Source organism: Corvus cornix, chromosome 7 (assembly GCF_000738735.6).
Source record: "Corvus cornix cornix isolate S_Up_H32 chromosome 7, ASM73873v5, whole genome shotgun sequence".
In the NCBI taxonomy this organism is placed as follows: domain Eukaryota; kingdom Metazoa; phylum Chordata; class Aves; order Passeriformes; family Corvidae; genus Corvus; species Corvus cornix.
In genome coordinates this window covers 679,795-698,214 of record NC_046337.1, presented here as the reverse complement: position 1 = coordinate 698,214, position 18,420 = coordinate 679,795, and the positions used below count along the sequence as shown (strand labels likewise).

Genomic DNA, 18,420 nt, shown 5'->3' with positions numbered 1-18,420 from the left:
AGGAGACGTTGAGGAGCAGATCTGATGTGGTGTTGGGATAAGGATTTGGTGGCCCTGTGACTGGGGACGGGCTGCTCCTGGTGTGCCTTTGCCATGGGGTTGCCAGTACCTGTCACGTACTCAAGGGTCACTGTGGAGGGTGTGTATCTACTCAGATCTACATACTCTTTCCTCCTTCGGCTTTCTCAGCAAACCCAGAGCACTCCGGCTTGCTCTGTCTAGACTTTGTTTAGAAGTTATTAATATTGCAGTGAAAGTCTCTAATTAAGACATTGCTACCCTAAATTTCAACTTGTCACAACATTGTCATTAGTTTATTCAAATGGTCTATTCTGTGTGTACCAGATCTGACATGGTAAAACTGCCAATTAATTTTTATCTTCTTTTCTTCCAGTAAAAAATGGCATTTCAGAAGGCAGTGAAAGGAACTGCTCTCATTGGAGGAGGTGCCATAGCAACAGTTTTTGGCCTCTCTCAATTTTCTCAGTATAGAAACAAACACGTAAGTATTAATTATGATTTCTGGTAAAATAGGAAACTTAAAATCTGTCAGAGCATATGTCAGGCTTGTACAAATAGTTTTAAAAAATGACCTTTGGGTGCCACTGTGGGCTTTACTTAGTTGTAGGAGGAATGGAAAGACCTGATTGAAGTAAAAGCACTGTCTGGACAGTATTTTCAAGCTTAGAAGCTGGAAGTGAAACCACCAGTGCTACCTCTGAACATCTCAGCTTCAAAACAGTCCTGGTTCCAGCTCCTGTTGGGTTCCTAAGGCTGGGGACAGGATCAGTGCCAAGGAGGTCGTTGGGCAGGCTCCTGTTGCCTCTGGTGGGCACAGCCCAGCCCCGGTGAGCCGGGCTCACTCCAGGCAGTGCTCCAGGTGAGGGTGCATGGACAGAGGCAGTTCCCCCAGCAGCCAAGGGCGATGTTGGATAGAGAAAGAGGTGCAGCACATCCATCCCAGCCTCAGTTTGCGTGTTGGATCCTGCTGCTGGAGAAAACAGATTTCCCTGGCATATCTGCTCCTCCCAGCAGGGTTGGAGTGGCTGTGCTCTTGAACTCCCTTCTCGATCATTGCACCAGGGACTTGTTTGGGTTGGAAAATTCCTCCAAGACTCCAAGTCCAACCATTCCCCCATACTAAGGCCACCATGATCCATGTCCCCAAGTGCCACATCCACAACGGCTTTTAAATCCCTTTTCTGGCCGTTTCTGTGGGGAGGAGGAGGAGGAGCAGCTGGGAATGAGATGAGTCATTTCTGGGGAGCCAAGCTGGGAAGTGGGTAAGCCAGGATTCTTATGGCTTCAGATACTGTTGCAGAAAATAAACCCCAGCATTTCAAGTGAGCTCCCCATCGGGCTGTCTGCCTTGCTCCAAGCTGATAATGCTCTCTCCAGAGTCTTTATCCCAGGGTTTCACAGCCTGGCTTCATTACTGTCAAAAATGGCAGCTGCAACTTTTAGGACTGTTAAATAAGAGGAGCTGGAAGGGAAGAGTCACCTGGAGAGCTCACTTGTTGCATATTGTCTGCAGTATTCCAGAATTTAGGGAGTTCCCATTTTTCTGCGGATGGATGGCCACTATGAACTTCCAGAGACAGATCAAACCCCAGGATTTTACAGAGTGTGGTCATGGTGTCAGAATGACAGAACCACTTGTTCTTTTACCCCAACTAATTTTTCTGTTCACACACATTTTGAGTCACATTTATGCAACTGAGATTGAATCACTGAATTGCAGAACAGTATGGATTGGAAGGACCCTTAAAGCTCATATCATTCCACCCCTGCCCTATCCCTGGAAGTGTCCCAGGCCAGGCTGGCAGGGCTTGGAGCAGCCTGGGAAGTGGAAGGTGTGGAACATGACAGGGGGTGGAAGAGGATGATCTTTAAGGTCCCTTCCAGCCCAAACCAGTCAGGCATTCTGTGATGTGGCCTCGAACACCCAGACACCTGCATGGCCCAGGTGGGGCAGTGAGCCTTTGCTGTCCATTTCACCAGCACTTCCTGTGCTAATGGGGACAGAAAATTGGAGATACCAGATCCTCCTGCTTCCTGACTGAATTGCTGCATTCTGGTTTTTTGGGCCTTTCTTTAATGCATCAATCTAAGCAGGCTGGTGCCAGGTGTGAGATGGGGTGTTATGTTTGGATATGTCAGGTTGAACTGGAGGCCACTGCTGGCTTTTCTTCCCTCTCTGCCCTCGTGATCACTAAGGGGAAAAGCCATGCTTTGGTTTGGAGTTGAAGATTCTGCTGTCCCTTCCCAATCCTGCTCTTCCTGGTGTAAGTGCGTTGTTCGTCAGTAGAAATGGCTCAGCAAGGTGGATCCAACAGTGTGATAATATGATAATGCAGGGTCTGCTTTGGGGAGTTTTAATTACTGTATTTTTTTGTTAAATGAATAAGGATGATGAATTTGACTCTGCAAACCTACCTGGAGATTTACAGTAGCAAATTAACGAGAGCACTGGCTTATGGATTACTAGATCGCTTTATAACTTGATGATTAAATTCGAACTGCCAAACTAAATTCCTCTCACTAAGAGCGTAATCAAAACCATTCAGGGAACTCTTGCCTGAGAAATTGTAGATATAAACAGCAATTGCTTATTTCAGTAAACACACTTGTTCACTGCCAAACTAATCACGTTACTGCAGATGGAATCCCTGTGTGCAGCTTTTCTTCACTCCCCCATTTAATTGACAGCAAGATGCATCATATCTATATCAATTCCTGGTACTAATCACTCTGCTTATATTCCAGGGCTAATCTCCACACTCTGGCTATACCAGGGGCTGGATGCTGGGGACTCTGCTCTGGGCTCTGCTAGGAGCCATTTGTTGTAGATAATGGGTTTAAGAACAAACCAAAACATGGAGTTAAACCCACCTGATGCCAGTATTTCATGAACTCCAAATCTGGCTTTTCTGGTGTTCTGTTATTCTCCTGAAGTTAAGTAGTATGCTATGAAAATTGTCTGGAAGTGCAGTGCAAAGTGAATTGGGAGGTGGGGATTTTCCTTCTCGAGAGCTCATGGAAGCTGAGCATGTGTGGCTGAGCTTGATCACCCAAAACACGTGCAAGACAGAGCCACGGGTGTTTTTAGTGTTCCCAATTTCCTTGTGACTGCTGTCTGGGAGCGGCAGGGTGGTGCTTTGGGAAGCTGGCAGCAGCTGCTGTGGCTGGGATGACCCTGCAGTGCTGAAGCAGCAGCTCCAGGAGGGGAGGCAGGAGCTGCTGACCCTGGCCCTGCAGCCCCGGCTGCTGCAGCCCTGTCGGTGCTGGGTGTTCCAGGGAAAGTCTCGGATGTGCTGCATTCCCATCCCCTTCTGGGAGGGAGAGCTGGGAGCCATGGTTGGAGCACTGGCAGAGCGATGTGTCACAGCCACCGTGGAGCAAGTGGGGACAGAAACAGCTGGATCCTCTCACTGTCTCCCTTCTTGGGTCCATCACTCCCTGGAAAAACGTGTTCTGGAACTGCATCAGTGTTCCATTCTTTACAGAGGTTGTGGCTGTCCCATCCCTGGCAGTGTCCCAGGCCAGGTGTGGTGTGGCTTGGAGCACCCTGGGATAGTGAAAGGTGTCCTTGCCCATGGCAGGGGGTGGAATGAGGTGGCCTTTAAGGTCCTTTCCAACCCAAACCATTCTGGGATTCTGTGACACGTTTCTGTTATACTTCAGGGATATAAAAGCTTTATAGCTTTAGTGGTAGAGGTGAGAGGGCCAGCGAGAGAGCAGGGCAAGAGGCAGGAGGATGTGGGAATGGACAGAATTCCATGGCCAGAAGAATAACATGGAATTTCTTTGAAGTGCCCAAACTTTGTCCCTCCTCCCGTGATCTTTGCCAGCAGCCACACGTTAATGTGTAAACACGAGGCTCATCAGGATTCACCTCTCTGCTTCCCAGCTCTGTGTGTGCCTCGGGAGCTGTGGGCTCTGTTTGAGGGCTGCTCTGCCTGTAAACACCAGGTAATGAGCAGACCTTTGTTGCAGCGTTTGCAGCCAGGGCTGAGCTGGGCACAGTTGGGCGAGTGCTCAGTGCAGCTCCTGGGTGCCCCACATGGGCTGGGGAGATAGAGCTGATCCCACAGGGATCACCACACTTGGGAAAACCAGTGGTCATGCTAGGATTTGTTCCAAATCTTAATTTTTCTTTCTTGTCCCCAGTCCCTCTCCAGCTCTCCTGGGGCCCCTTCAGGCCCTGCAAGGGGCTCGGAGCTCTCCCTGTGTCCTTCCCTTCTCCAGGGGAACATTCCCAGCTCTCCCAGCCTGGCTCCAGAGCAGAGGGGCTCCAGCCCTGGAGCAGCTCTGGGGTCTCCTCTGGGCTCGTTAGATCCTCACTGTGAAGTGAAGGACTCTGTCTCCAGCCTGACTTTCCCCATGGATTGAATTGTACCACACATGCAGAGAGTGCTGCTGCTGTCCTAAGTGGTTTTCACGAGCTGCTTGCATTAGAGTCAATATCATCCCTGATTGCAGAGTGGACCTGGTCAGTGGTTACCTTTGGAATGTGCACTTCCTTGAGTCATGGCTGCTAGTTACTAGATTTCATTTTCAGCTCTACAGTAGTGAGAGGGACCCAGAACTGATGCATTTAAATCATGATACTGCTGAGGAATGAGCAAATAATTCTGAACAAAAATATTTAGGCTGCATGCACCATATAATCTGAACTGAGGCTTTTTGTGCTTGGCTGGAAAGGAGTTTCTGTGGTTTGTCACTTGAATTTTTATTAGTTTGCTCTTTCCTGTCTGGGAGATCTGGACAGAAGCTATTCTGCATAGTTAAGTCTGCCATTTGGCCTGGAGACTGGGCCATGCTCAGACCTTAAATTAGGTCCTAAATTAGGGTTAAACAGGTTTTTCTGGTGTTCAAAGTGTTTATAATTTTCAAGAAAGTCTGGAAATGTTTAGAATTCATCTTAAGTTGATGTTAACAGCAGAGAGCCTTCAGAGACTGCTCAAACCCTTCACACTTAAACCATGGTCCCTGGTAGGTGACTGAGCATCAGCCCTTCTCTCCACAGTCACTGCACAGACAGCAGCACTGGCTCCGGGAATATCAGCCCAAAGAGATTCCCAGGGCTGTTCCAGGAAAGTGTGAACTTGCCTGGAAACTGCCACATCATTAGGCTTTGTCACTTTCAAGTTGTATTTTAACGTGCTGTAGGACGTTATAATAAATAAACTGCATTGCTTAGAAGTGTCTCAAAAAGGATGTGAAATTAGGGTTTCCTTGGTGTTTCAGTGCCCTACATTTGACAATCACATCACTCCTGAACCTCATCAAACCTGAGCTTGGGTTCATGCCACTGTATGAGATGTAAAATGTACACTCAGCTCTGCGTCCTTTGCTGTGGTGGGTTTTTTGGTAGAGAGTCAAGAGCCCAACTGTGGCTGTTTATTAAAATGCTTCCTTTATAATGTTTATTAAAGTAACAACAGCATCCTGTAACATTTGAGTGTTCCTAGGAGTAATTAATACAGGTAGTAGCACTTGAGTGCAGCATTACATTGAGGTGGGCAAGGTGAAGTAAGCGTGTAGTAACACTTCATGGTTTTAGTACTCTTTGCTCCTCAGTGTTTAATACAATATTATTATTAAATATGGCTGGGAATATGTGAGTTTACCTTTCTGGTTCTAGAAAAGGCTGTGTTTTGGGGGGTGTCTGTCCCCCATACGTGTGTGCATGCAAAACAAAGCCAGGGCCTCACAGGCTGCGTTCAACCTTTGCAGGGTGCCTTGGTGCAGGTTCAAGCTGCAGAAGGTGCTCCAGTAAGGAAGGACCATCTCCCCACAAGAGAGCAGCAGATTCTGGCCCTGCAAACCAGCGGTGAATTCGATGTCCTTGTCATCGGCGGGGGAGCCACGGGCTGTGGCTGCGCTCTGGATGCGGCCACCAGAGGTAAAGGCCTGGAGGTTCAGTTGCAGGCTCCCTCTTGGATCACCTGGCTTGTAAGAAACTTCTCAGGCTGGCTTTTCAGGAGTACTCGAAGGTAGAGGAGGGGTTGTCCTGATGAGGAAACCTCTGCTCTCAGAAGGCAAAAGGACCCTGAAGAAGGTCGCTCAGCAGGTCCGTGCTCCCGTTGCCCCCCTTTGGGGGATTGGCCAGAGTAGAGAGCCCTGAAGTTCTCAGGTTCTTTAACCTGGACACGTGCCTCAGAAACAGAGGCAAAACTGACCCCAGGAGTGTTTTGCAGTTAGAGCTGGAAAACACCTGTCCAGGAGGTGTGGTAATATGAAATGGATCGAGCAGTAGGGTCTGACCATAGGGAGATGAGTCCAAACTCCAGCCTGGTTGTTATATTTAATAACATGGGACAAAGAACAACTTGGGATCTCTTCACTTCTGCCTCTGCTGGGCTTTGGCAGAAAGTGCAGTTGTAAAGCAGGCAGAAATTATCACAGTTTATCTCTGTTTATCCTTTTCTTGGAGATACTGGTTATATCAGTAGGTTTCTGAGGTGTGAAATATTCACGGGCATTTGGTTAATGAGTTGTGTCTCAATGCTGTTCATTCATGGAACTTGCTCTTTTATCGTGTTTGCTTCGCTTAACAACAAATTTTGCTTTTCGTGTGTTTGATAAATCTTCACCAAATTATTTCTGATTGTGTCCATTAATCTTCAGTCACATTCGACAAAAATAAATTGCTCTGATCTTTTTAAGTTACCAGTAATAATTAGGTTTTTTTGAGGACATAAAAGTTTTGGGAGACCAAGAGATGTTAAAATCTCTGTGCTGGCACTGCTGAGGCCCCTCGAGTGCTGTGTCCAGTTCTGGGTCCCTCATGACAAGAAGGACACTGAAGGGCTGGAGCGTGGTTGGACTCAGTGATCCTGGGGGGTCTTTTCCACCCAAGGGATTCAGTGGTTAAGGCTGATCAGACTATTTCCTGTGTGTGTCAGAATTCCAAGTGTGCCCCACGCTCTCTGGCTCTCCCCTGGTTTTGGGCACCTCTGAAGCAAACTCCAAGTAAGCAGAGCTGCCAGTTGTCTCCCTCTCTGGAATGCCACTTAAATTGTTAGTGCAAGAGGTTTAGAGCTCTCTGCTGCAAAGGGTTAAAAGTGTCCATGAAACCCCTCTGTTCCTGCCATGCATCCAAGCTCTCATTTGCTTGCGGGAGCGTGGCCCCCGTAATGTGCCGTAATGCCTTTCCATTGTGAAATATCCAGCTTTTAATGTGCTTCTGTTTAAGTTCTGCTTTGGCTTTTCCCTCAGGAAGAAGGCTAAAATTTTTCATTACAATATAGACAGTGTGCTACACTTTGAATACAAATTTATCCATGTACAGAGTAATTTTTCTTGTGATTGTCTCTACCCTGGAGAAGTGTCTTTAATGAATTACATACAAATTGTGTAATTTAAGAAGTTAATTTGGTTTTCTGGTAACACAGGACTAAAAACAGCCCTTCTAGAAAGAGATGATTTCTCATCAGGGACCAGCAGCAGGAGCACTAAATTGATCCATGGTGGAGTGAGGTACCTCCAGAAGGCCATCATGAAGTTGGATTTCGAGCAGGTAATTGTTTGTGCTGGTTGTTAAGCAAAAATTGCTGGTAGACACTTCACTGTCCCAGTTAGACCTGAGTCTCCTTTTGAGCTTTTCAGTGTTGTATTGCACAGCCACGGTGCATGGGAAGTGTCTTGTCTGGGGGAGCTCTGCAGGCTCGGGAAGGCAGTGCTTTGGTGGGCAGTGCCAGTGCCATGCCAAGTAGGCTGTGGGTTTTGGGAAAGGCAGGCAGAGACAGGGCTGATCTGAGAATAAAAAGAGCTTAAAATAAAATAAAATGAGATGGGTAAGGTCATGAACTGGGGGGAGTGAGTGGCTGTCCTGCTCTGGAATGGGGAGAGAAAAGATCGTAAATGAGTGATTTAATTTGGAATGGGGGAAAAATATTGTAAATGAGCGACTTATTTTGGAATAGGGAAAAGAAGATGGTAAATGAGTGATTTATTTTGGCATGGAGCAAGAAAATACGGTAAATGAGTGATAGTGTATAAATGCTTTTGTGTATTCTTGTGTGGGTGGAAGCCTGAGATCCCTGTTTTGAGGAATCACATTGTCCTCCCATTGGAACCTCTCAAAGTATGTTTCAGTGGTTCTAATGCTGCTGCAGAAAAGGTGACTTTTCAGGGGGAAATATCCAAGCCCTGCAGTTATCCACCTATAGAAACCCACCTTTTTTGCCAAAGAACAACTCCACATTGATGAACATTGATTGGTTTGGAGAAGAACCCTTCTGCATTTGCAGCTTGGAGTTAGGGTGGGATTGAACTGTGGGAATTGGCATGGAAGCTGTGCTGTGGGATGAGTCCTAGCCCTCCTGAAGTGCCTCCTGCCCCTCGTTAGGGCAACGTGCTTGTTGTGCTTTATGTTCAAATGAAAAATTACACAATTGAGCTGCCACGGCACCAAGATGAAACTACTGAAACTTAATTTTATTGGGGATCCTTTTTCTTAACCTCTGAGTTTTTCAGCAGATCACAGTGTGTTTTTGAAAGCCCAGTATCAATGGTGTGAGGTGTTGATACTTGAATAAAGTCTCTTGTTGAGCATTTCCACTGGCACCAAGGGCGGGTGGTGTGGGACTGACCATGGCTGGTGTTCTGCAGTACAGGAGGGTGAGGGAGGCTCTGGAGGAGGGTGGATGGTGTGGGACTGACCATGGCTGGTGTTCTGCAGTACAGGAGGGTGAGGGAGGCTCTGGAGGAGGGTGGATGGTGTGGGACTGACCATGGCTGGTGTTCTGCAGTACAGGATGGTGAAGGAGGCTCTGGAGGAGCGTGCACACCTGCTGCAGAGCGCGCCCCACCTCTCGGCCCCACTGCCCATCATGCTCCCCATCTACAAGTAAGCTCTGCTGTGCTTTCTCTCCTTTCACTTGGCTTCTCACAAGCAAGTCCTGGCCTGGGAGAGATTTCTTAAAGCTGTCCCAGGCTCTGTCCTCTGGCAGTGGGGGGAAGCTGCTGGGCTGCAGAAGCACAAAGTTCTCTTGTGCCTCAGCCAGCAGTCGCTGCTTTGGGGGGCACATCCTGGGGTGCAGCTCTTCAATGCCCTCCCAGCACCCAAATTGGAGAGAGCTCTCATTCCCAGGATGTATTTGCTATTCTTTCAGTGCACCCTTGTCCTCAACACATGCCCTCCCAGTGTTCCCAGCAGGGTGCTGTTCTGTCCATACGAGCACAGGGCAGTTGGGTATGGGCAGAACAGGTTCCTCCTCCTCTGAGGAAGACACTCAGTGCTTTGGGTTAGGTTTTCAGTCTGTAAGAGCAGTTACTCACTGGAACAAGCTGCTTAGAGCAGGGAGGTTTTGCAGAAGGAACTTAATTTTATTGAGACCATTCCTGTCTTTATTATTCCTGTCTTAGTGGGAGGGGCTTGTGAGGGCTGGAGCTTGTGTAGGTCAGTGGTTGCCTGCGTTTATCATGGTCCTGTTTGTGCAGGGGGCCTTAGACCGTGCCTTGGGAGAGTGCTCTCAGCTTGCACACACAGCTTCAGTAGCTCACACAGAGGCACAAACGCCCTGTTTAGATCCTGATTCTAGAGCAAATAAAGCCTTGAATCTGCTTGACTCACTGCAGGGAGTAGCTCAGCTGAAAACAGTAGCAAACAACACCTAAGTCTGGAGTATTTACATTGTCTTGTTACCATGAGCTTGCGTGCTGTCCAAGGTAAAACTGCTGTAAGAACATTCTGTGTTCCTCACCGTGTTCTGTATCACAATAACAGCACGTGCATGCACTTCTGAATGCTTCATTTGTATTTTTTTTTCCCCTCCATGGTACTTCTTTCCCCTCAGGTGGTGGCAGCTGCCGTACTACTGGGTTGGGATAAAGCTGTATGACCTGGTGGCAGGCAGCCAGTGCCTGAAGAGCAGCTATGTCCTCACCAAGTCCCGGGCCCTGGAGCTGTTCCCCATGCTGCGCAAGGACAAGCTGGTCGGAGCCATTGTCTACTACGATGGTGCGTTGTCTCTCTGCCTGTTCCGTGTCCACGTGGTTTGGGTTTGGGGTTAAAATGATGCCATGAAGATTTCTTGCCTTTTCTTTTATACCCCTGTTACACCTTTTTACAACTTCTGTATTCTTACTGCTTTTTGCCTCCATTCTTGGACTTGTTTGTCAAGCTGAGAGACTCAACATTTTAGAAGCTTTGTAGCTGGGGGTCAGGGTGCCCCAGAGCCCAAGGTCCTCTCCAGAACACATTCTGTAAACTGAGATAGAACCATCCAGGGGAAGGGTCCTTGGGGAGAGGGGCTCACTTGAGCCTTTCATTGGGGATTCTTTGATAGATCTGCTAATTAGTAACACCTCTGATGTGATACCAGATCTTTGGGGATAGACTGGGCAGGGTGCATTTTGGTCCATATGACCTGGACGCGTGCACCTAAGGATCCTTAAAATAAATACCAAGGTAAAATCCCTTTTTCCCTTCTAACCATGTCTGACTCTTGATTTTAAGACCAGGAAAAGGCATCAAAAACACAAGTGTGAGGCTGGAGATTGTACACTGGGGGTCTCTACAGGAAAGAATAGCTTGTAGGATTCAACTTGCCTCTTAAGCATTGATTTGGGAGATAAATAACATTTTCATGACAGCAACTTACTGGATGTAGGAGCAAATACAGTGGTTTTCTTGGCTAGTGGGTGCAGAGCTGTGTGGAAGTGTTCTGGTGGAGATGTGGTTTCTGACCTTTTGGCAGCAGAAAGGTCTTCACACAAGGTGGATTATAAAGGGAATTCTTTTCCCTCTGTGGAACTGCATTTACACAATTCATCAGCTCATCAGAGGGGTTCTGGACTGGGAAGGACTCTGGAAACACACTGGACTTCAATGGGGTTTATGGGGCTTCTGGCTAAAGCTTGTGTTGGTAATTGCAGGTGTCTCAGAGCCCAGCAGCGTGAAAAAACAATTAAAAATTCATATATATGTGTTGGAATATGTATATGCAGGTTCTTGTTTGGGACTAGGATGGGATTTAAAGGATTCACTTGGTTTTTACTTGATTTTACTACTGATGGAGGCTGCATCTTATCTTATTTTTAAGATCTGGAGTAAAAAAGAGGTTATTTAGGAAAATTTGTGTTGGGATTATGTGGTGGTTTTTGTACCCAGTACCAGGACCTGCTGTAGACAGCATACAGAGAAGGAATTCAGATTTATTTTTTCTATATCCTGAGCTATTCCTTGGCTTGTTTTAAGGGATCCCAGGAGCCTGCCAGAAGAACGAAGTGGTTCTCTTAAATGTAATTACACTTCTCATAAGAGCACTATAGCTTGAAATCTATTTATAATCTAGTGAAGTTTTTTCTGATTAAATAAATAATTTGGCTGTATCGTGGCTATTTACTACTCCAGCATTCCGAAGATACACCTTTCAGGATAGCCTGAAAATTGGTCTTCATGTTTCTTACATGAATAATTATTTTAAATAGTGTTGTAAATCTAAAGATTCAGCACCAAGAGGCCACGTGGGCTTTGATGGCAAACACAGGCAGGGCTCTGAGTGTCTGAGAGATGTCTCTGGAGGTTTTGGTGCCATCCCAACAGAGGGAAACAAACACATACTGAATATTGGAAAGGAAGAGTAAAATAGGAAAAAAAAGGGAAAAAAAAATCTATGTCTTGCCTTATTTTGCTTTCTTTATAAGATACAGCTTAGTTATCCTCATTTTTAGGCAGAATGTAGAGAAATGGTGTTTGGAATTAAAATTAAAAAAGCTCTCCAAGCTCCACCGAACCTCAGTTTCCCTGAAGAATAAAGTGGGTTTGAGGGACTCAAGGATGGAATTTGTGAGTTGATAATACACATCTGAGTGTTTTGAGGCTGCACCTAGTGCAGAATAAAGACTGTCCAACTCCAGTGTTAAATCAGTTCGTAACAGGCCGTGTTTCAGCTCAGTGTTGTCTGAGGTGCCTCCTCTGTGGGGTGGCCCGTGGGGCAGGTGGGCTCCCGTGGGGCTGTAGCACATGAACTGTTTTGTCCTGAGCAATTAACCCGTGTTCTGGCCACAGGAAATGGGGTTTAAGTCATAACATTTCAGCAAGCTCCCTTCAGGTCTTATAAATTATTATACTTGAATTTTAATGATGTACTGTCACACCCTAAATCCAGAGGAACGGAGCACAAAGGGAAAGGAAATGGAACTGAAAGTAGAGGAGGGGGTCATAAGATGGAATTAAACTCATTTTAGTCCTTTCAGAAGGATTAGTCATAAAATAGAGTATTAAAAAATGGCAAAGAAAAATACAAATCTTAAGGTAGGTGATATCCTTCCCTTCTCTGTCCATCCCTTCTCTCTCCCCTAAAGAACGAATCAATAAACTGGCCTTTTAAGGATGGAGTGTCTTAACTGTAAGTGCAGTTAAATGCAGGTTTATCCCATTTCCTTGCTTTCCTTTATTCCTTTCCCCTGTAATTGTTGACAACAGAGCTGTTAATGATCACAGATGTCCATCCCCGCCACCAAAGGGAAGAGGTAAAACCGTTCCACGTCGTAAGTTAATTTTTAGTGTGCTAAAGCCGTGCCCAGCGGTGCCCCGGTGGTGGCCGTGCCCCTTTGCAGGGCAGCCCGGGGCCGCTCTTTGTGCGGCCGTGAGCGCTGCCGGTGGCACGTCCAGCCATCCATAATTCATGAGGACGTTGTGTTCCCAACCGGCGCCGGGGTCGTCTTCATTACATTCTTTAAATTGTTTATACAGGCACAAAAAAATGGTACATTATAAATGTTGGAAGTACCAGCAAGAGCAAATCACAGCCTTGTCCAGAGGCTATTCTTGCTCTGCCTGAGCATCGGGAAGCCAAAGCATATGTTGGATGTTAGCCGGGGTGTACACAACGTGTCCTATTTATTCAAGGTTTGCTTTGAAGCCACAACTTACAAGTTTGTTTCTTAGGGGGACATGTCAGACTGCATTTAGCATTTGTTGGTATTAGGATACTCCTGAATAGCAAAAAGGCAACATTTTGGGGGGAGAAGGCGGCTGCTATCTGAGCAGGGATCTGTCAGATCCACTTAGGGGCTCGGGGAGAACTGGAGAGGAGGCACAGGGAGAGGCTGGGCTGAGCTCAGGATCTCAGGCAGGATTGTTCTAAAGCACTTTAAATGGAAGAATTAATCTCCATTTAAATTATATAGAGTTCATTATGATAAGAACTAGGAAAACCATTAAAGCAGGGATCCAGCTGGCCAGAGTGTGTCAATGTAAAGTGTTCAGCAATTCCAAGTGGCACGGTTCTCTTTAAGATACATTATTTTTCTGTCTCTAGGTGCTTGCAGGCTTTTTTAACATATTTTGCCTTGCAAGATGAGCCCTTAGATGTGTAAGGAAAATCTGTGTTCTGGAATCAGTCCTGAATTTAAGATTTTAGAACTCTGCTGACCATACTGTCTGAATTGCTGTTATTTCCTGAAAGAAGGAATTAACATATGCTGTGTCTGGGACTCTCCTGCCACATCAAGGTATTGGATTGTTTAATGTCTTGTTCTGCAAATCTCCAGTATGTTTATTGCAATGGAAGTAGTTGGTTTTTTGCTTTTTGCATTCTCAGTAGTTTTGCATACATACTCTGCTGAAATATTTTAATGTGGAGGTTATTTAAAAGTAGAAAAAGCCTTGGCAGAGGATTTCGCTTTCCCTGTTTACAGCAAACCCCCTGAGAAATCCTTCCCAGGCACACGTGCACACACAGACACACACACAAAAATCAATGCAAAAGAGTAGGGCATTCATTAAGCTGTCAAAAACAGAATAAATGCTTTTTTTTATTTGGGCTCTTGTAGCTATTTTTCCTAGGATTTGAGTGTGTCCTGAATTATGAAATGTTATGGCTTTATAATTCATGTTTGACAAATGGATATTTGGAGATGTTGAGCTGTAATAGGGGTATTACAGACAGCTCTGTGGCTGTTTTTCCTTCCCTGGGTATAAAAAATCTGATGGTTTGTCACTGGAAAGACTTTCCATAGGTGATTTTAAATACACAGCTTCTCATATTCCTTGGTGTTTCCGTCCTGAGGCTGGGGGGTGAGAGAAGCCTTGCAGGCACGCTCACCATGGGTATGGCTGGGACACGCTCTGTGTGCTCCCTACCCGTGCTGTTCCCATGCGTTGTGTCCCGTGTTCTGCGTAACAGAGCTGCCCAGGAAGCAGGGACTGGAAAGGGTGATGCCGGTGGGATGCAGGCACAGTGAGCCCGGGGCTGAGCCCCCAGCAGTGGAGCAGTCTCCGTGCTGGTGCTGGCACGAGCAGCGTGGGGATCCGCAGCAGCCAGGGCTGCCCGGGTCCCCGTCACAGTCCGTGCAGCTCCGCTCGCTCCAGTCCCGCCGTGCCTTGCCCGTCAGAGCGCTTTTATCATTTTCAGAAGGGATAAAATCAATGGCCTGAACCAGCTGCATCTTTAACCCAGTTTTGCCTCTGTCAGAGGTGCGGGCTCAGCCACGTCGCTGCAGGAGCAGCCCTTTGCTCCCGACAGAAGGGCCGCGCATCCGCGCGCTGCCGCAGGCGCCCTTCCCAAAAGCACGCGGATGATAACTGCATCTCTGCTGTACCTGTAACAATTTAATCGTGTGAGTCAGCCCAGTCAAGCATCCCCAGCTCATGACTGGGAGACATGAAATTCATTGTCATTATTGTCCCTGTCATTTTGGATCATTATATCCTGCTGCAGAATTTTCCTCACTCCAGTGCTTTCTTACCTCCAGGAAGCAGGGATTATGGCTGAGGTTGGGGTGGGGGCAGGACTGTGAACTACATTTACCTCAGGGGAGCCACAGATTAAATTGGCTTTGCTTTCTGACTTGCCAGATTCGTCTGTTTGTACGCTCTGGGTTTAAGGTTGGAAATGATGAATATTCCAGTGAATTCGGGGCCTCTCTCTTTTCTTTTTTTTAATGCTTGTATAAGCAAAGGATGGGGTTTGTGTCCCTTAAGAAGTGAATGGGGAATAATTCTTCAGATTCTGTTACCAAAAAGATTATTCCTGAACAAAACGACATTATTTGTTCATTGTGGCACAAACATCTGAGTGGTCCCGGTGTGCTGTGGCTTTCAGGGGAAAGGATGGAGCTCTGCTGTGATCCAGGGGTGTGTTCCATGGGAGCTGCAGTGGCTCACTGGGTAACAGGTGCACTGCTCCCAGGAAACAAGGACAGGAGGAGAGGAAACAGCCTCAAGATGTGCAGGGGAGGGCCAGAGCAGGTATTAGAAAAAACTTTTCACTGAAAGAGAGGTCAGGCATTGGAATAAGTTGTCTATGGACGTGGTGGAGTCCCCATCCCTGGAAGTGTTCAAGAGGCATCTGGATGTGGCACTTGGGACGTGGTTATGGGGAGGTTATGGTGGTGCTGGGTTGGCAGGTGGACTGGGTGATCTGAAGGTCTCTTCCAACCTTGATCCTGTGGGTTCTGTGGTCTGTGGGAGCAGTGCTGCCTCTCTCCACTCTGGCATGGCACTCTGTCCCTCCAGGCACTCCATCGTTCCCAGGCAGGGCTCTCCTGGATGGCACGGCAGCAGCTGGCCAAGCACAGCGCACAGTGGCTGATAAACCCATCACTGCTTTGTTTAGAGTTAAAAACCAGCACAGTTGGCCCCGGTGGGAGCTGACCCCGTGGGGTTTTTCCCCCTGGAGGCCGCTGGGGCCGCAGGAAGCTGTGGTGCCACGGGCACGGCCCTGCCTGGCGCGGTGGCACGGCCGCAGCAGCCCCGCCGTGACGGCTGTGCACGGTGACATTTTAGCGCCGTTTCCATAAACTGACAGTGACAATGTTTAGTTTCATTTTAACACGGTGCTTTTCCTGCCACTGACACGCCAGTCGCAGTGTAGTGACAAGTTGAAGGCTGATACAAAAGAAGTGGGAAACAACGTAATTATAAAGCAGTCACACAGAGCCAGAATTCCAAATTTTGTCTGTCACTGGATGTGGTGGATATTGTGGCTTATTTTTGCTTTCTGGGATCTTAGTTTCAGTAGGAGTTTTAGCTCCTGTGCTGTAACTTGGCAGCAGACTTGATCAGATAGACATTTGCAGGATATTGGGATTTCTTCTGTAAAAATATTTTATGGGCTTTCTGCCTCTTGCTTGTGATTCTGCTTTGTTTATAACTACAGAATTTGGAACAAATCATAGTAGAACAGGGCCATTGGTTTTAAACTGACACAGGGCAGGGCTAGATGGGAGATCAGGGAGAAATCCTTCCCTGTGAGGGTGGGCAGGCCCTGGCACAGGGTGCCCAGAGCAGCTGTGGCTGCCCCTGGATCCCTGGAAGTGTCCAAGGCCAGGTTGGCTGGGATAGTGGAAGGTGTCCCTGGCAGGGGGGTGGAATGGGATGAGCTTGAAGCTCCCTTTCAACCCAAACCATTCTGGGATTCCAAGACTAGGGAGGTTTATCCCCATCATTATTATTATTACTGTGGTCTGAGGTGGTGCTAAATGGAGGAGGTCAGAATTAAGGTGACTACTGCTGGTTTATTTAAACTGGATGTGTCAAATCTGAGTTTGAACCTGTTGGAATCAATTTACCTGAGAGAAGCCTTGAGGCTTCCCTTTCCATGAAAGCTCACACCTTAGGGCAGATGTTAAAGAGCTAAAGTGTGGGGTGTGTGGTTATTTCCAGGGCATGTTTAGTTGTCCACCATCCCTCCCACCTGCTTGGGCCTTACTTCAGCAGCACTGGTGGCCCAGGGCGCAGCAGAGCTGGGACTCTCCGTGCACTGCAGGAGCTGCAGGGACAGCCGGGTGTGCTGTCACTGTGCTGCTGGGTGGGATAGAGCTGATGGAGCCAAGTCAGAACTCGTCCCCCTGGAGCAGGACAGGAACAAGGACATGAGTGCTGTGTATCCTAGAAAGTCTGGGAGTTTGCAGCAAATTCCACTTCAGTTTCATGTGATTCAGAGAGCTGGAGAGAGTTCAGGTCTGAGGGCATTGTACTGACTTGTGACTCACAAGTCAAAGGGGACATTTCCCCTGAACTCACCCTGCTTGTGTTCGGGGAGAACTTGTTGAGTTCTCTCTCAGAGAAGTCTGGAACGATTTTGAGTCACTCCAGCTGATTCATCATGCCTAACTGGGATCTAACCCTTTCCATATGCACAACAGCTCCTGGGTTCCTGCTTAATGCCTGTAATGAAACTGCTTGTGCCGTTAAGTACTTCTTTAAAATTACAGGAGAGGGACAGTCTTGGTTACTGAGTGAAGTGTAATTGTATATATCTAATGCACATGTATGACTGTGTAATCACTCACCAGCCTTAAATTTGGTGAGGTTTGGGTAAGGTTTGTATGCACACAATGAGAAAACTTTGAACATGAGAGGATTTGGTTTCCTGTGCTGCTTTGTCATGTGCCTGCAGTTATCTGGTGCAAGGCTGCAGTAAGGAATACACCTGTAGGTACAGAATTACACGTGCTTCAGCATAATTTCTACAATATCAGTGTTTTTGGGGAGCTCACTGGTATCATTAAAGGAATAACATACAGGTTATTTTGCAAGTATTTATTTTGCTTTTATTCCCTCAGCTTTTTAGAAGAAACATAAAAAACCCAAATGCTCCTTATTTTTGTGGCTGCAGTAGGTAGGGATCTGGATGTGTGACTGTACTGAGGGCCTGGTTGTCTGATTCAGGCACTTGTTTTCAGGTGTTTTTCCTTTGCAAAGCAGCCTAGCAGGTGGTTCGGGGGGGGATTTTCCCCCAGAGAAGGTTCTCTAGGATTGGTGCCCAGCTCCTTGCACGGCCGCCTTCAGCTCCGCGGCACTGACGGGCTGTGCCAAGTCAGGGACAGCTGTGAATGGGGAAAAGGAGAGAAGGGCTCTGTCTTTGCTGCAGGGACCAAGCTGTTCCTTACAGCTGGGAGTTTGCAAGCCCGGGTGTCACAGCTGTGCCAAAGCGTGTTTGGGGCAGTTGCTGCCACGCCTGCGTGCATGGTGACGCGGTTCATCGTCATGCAGCAGGCACACCCTGACCAGGTGGGAGTTCCTGGCCCAGAAAGGCTGACATGAGCATTGAAAGCGTTCCAGCTTCTTAAAAAAATACAACTGCAGTCACTGGGTGCTGTTTGTCTGAGCTGAAGGGAGTTGCAGAGGAGAAATCAGGAACTGGAACAACGTGGGCTAGTGGAAGGTGTCCCTGCCCAGGGCAGGGGCTGGCACCAGGTGTGCTTCAAGGTCCCTCTCATCCCACGCCATTCTGGGGCTCTGTGATTCTGTGAATTGGTGTAACAGGTGTAGTTGTCAGAGTGACACAGGACAGAACATACCAGAGCTGCCAGAGTGCCTCATTAACGCTCTGGTTTTCACACAACGCTCCTGAATCAGTCCCAAACAAATCTCTCCGGTCTGTGGGCTTTGTTACCACCCCCTGCTGGCTGGGGCTCAGCTCTGATAAAAATAAAATTGAACGTACACTGTGTGCA

At 47.4% G+C, this 18,420-nt stretch overlaps 1 protein-coding gene across 2 annotated transcripts in view; it reads left to right on the top strand.

Moving 5' to 3' along the window:
• The window catches only part of GPD2 (glycerol-3-phosphate dehydrogenase 2), a 51,063-nt gene that overhangs the window by 10,668 nt on the left and 21,975 nt on the right, over positions 1-18,420 (top strand). For both annotated transcript variants that reach the window (XM_039555111.1, XM_039555112.1), the window contains exons 2-6: positions 395-502; positions 5,740-5,908; positions 7,401-7,525; positions 8,760-8,857; positions 9,807-9,970. In XM_039555111.1, the coding sequence (XP_039411045.1) occupies positions 401-502; positions 5,740-5,908; positions 7,401-7,525; positions 8,760-8,857; positions 9,807-9,970 (658 nt within the window). In that variant the 5' untranslated portion in view covers positions 395-400. The remainder of the gene's footprint in view (positions 1-394; positions 503-5,739; positions 5,909-7,400; positions 7,526-8,759; positions 8,858-9,806; positions 9,971-18,420) is intronic.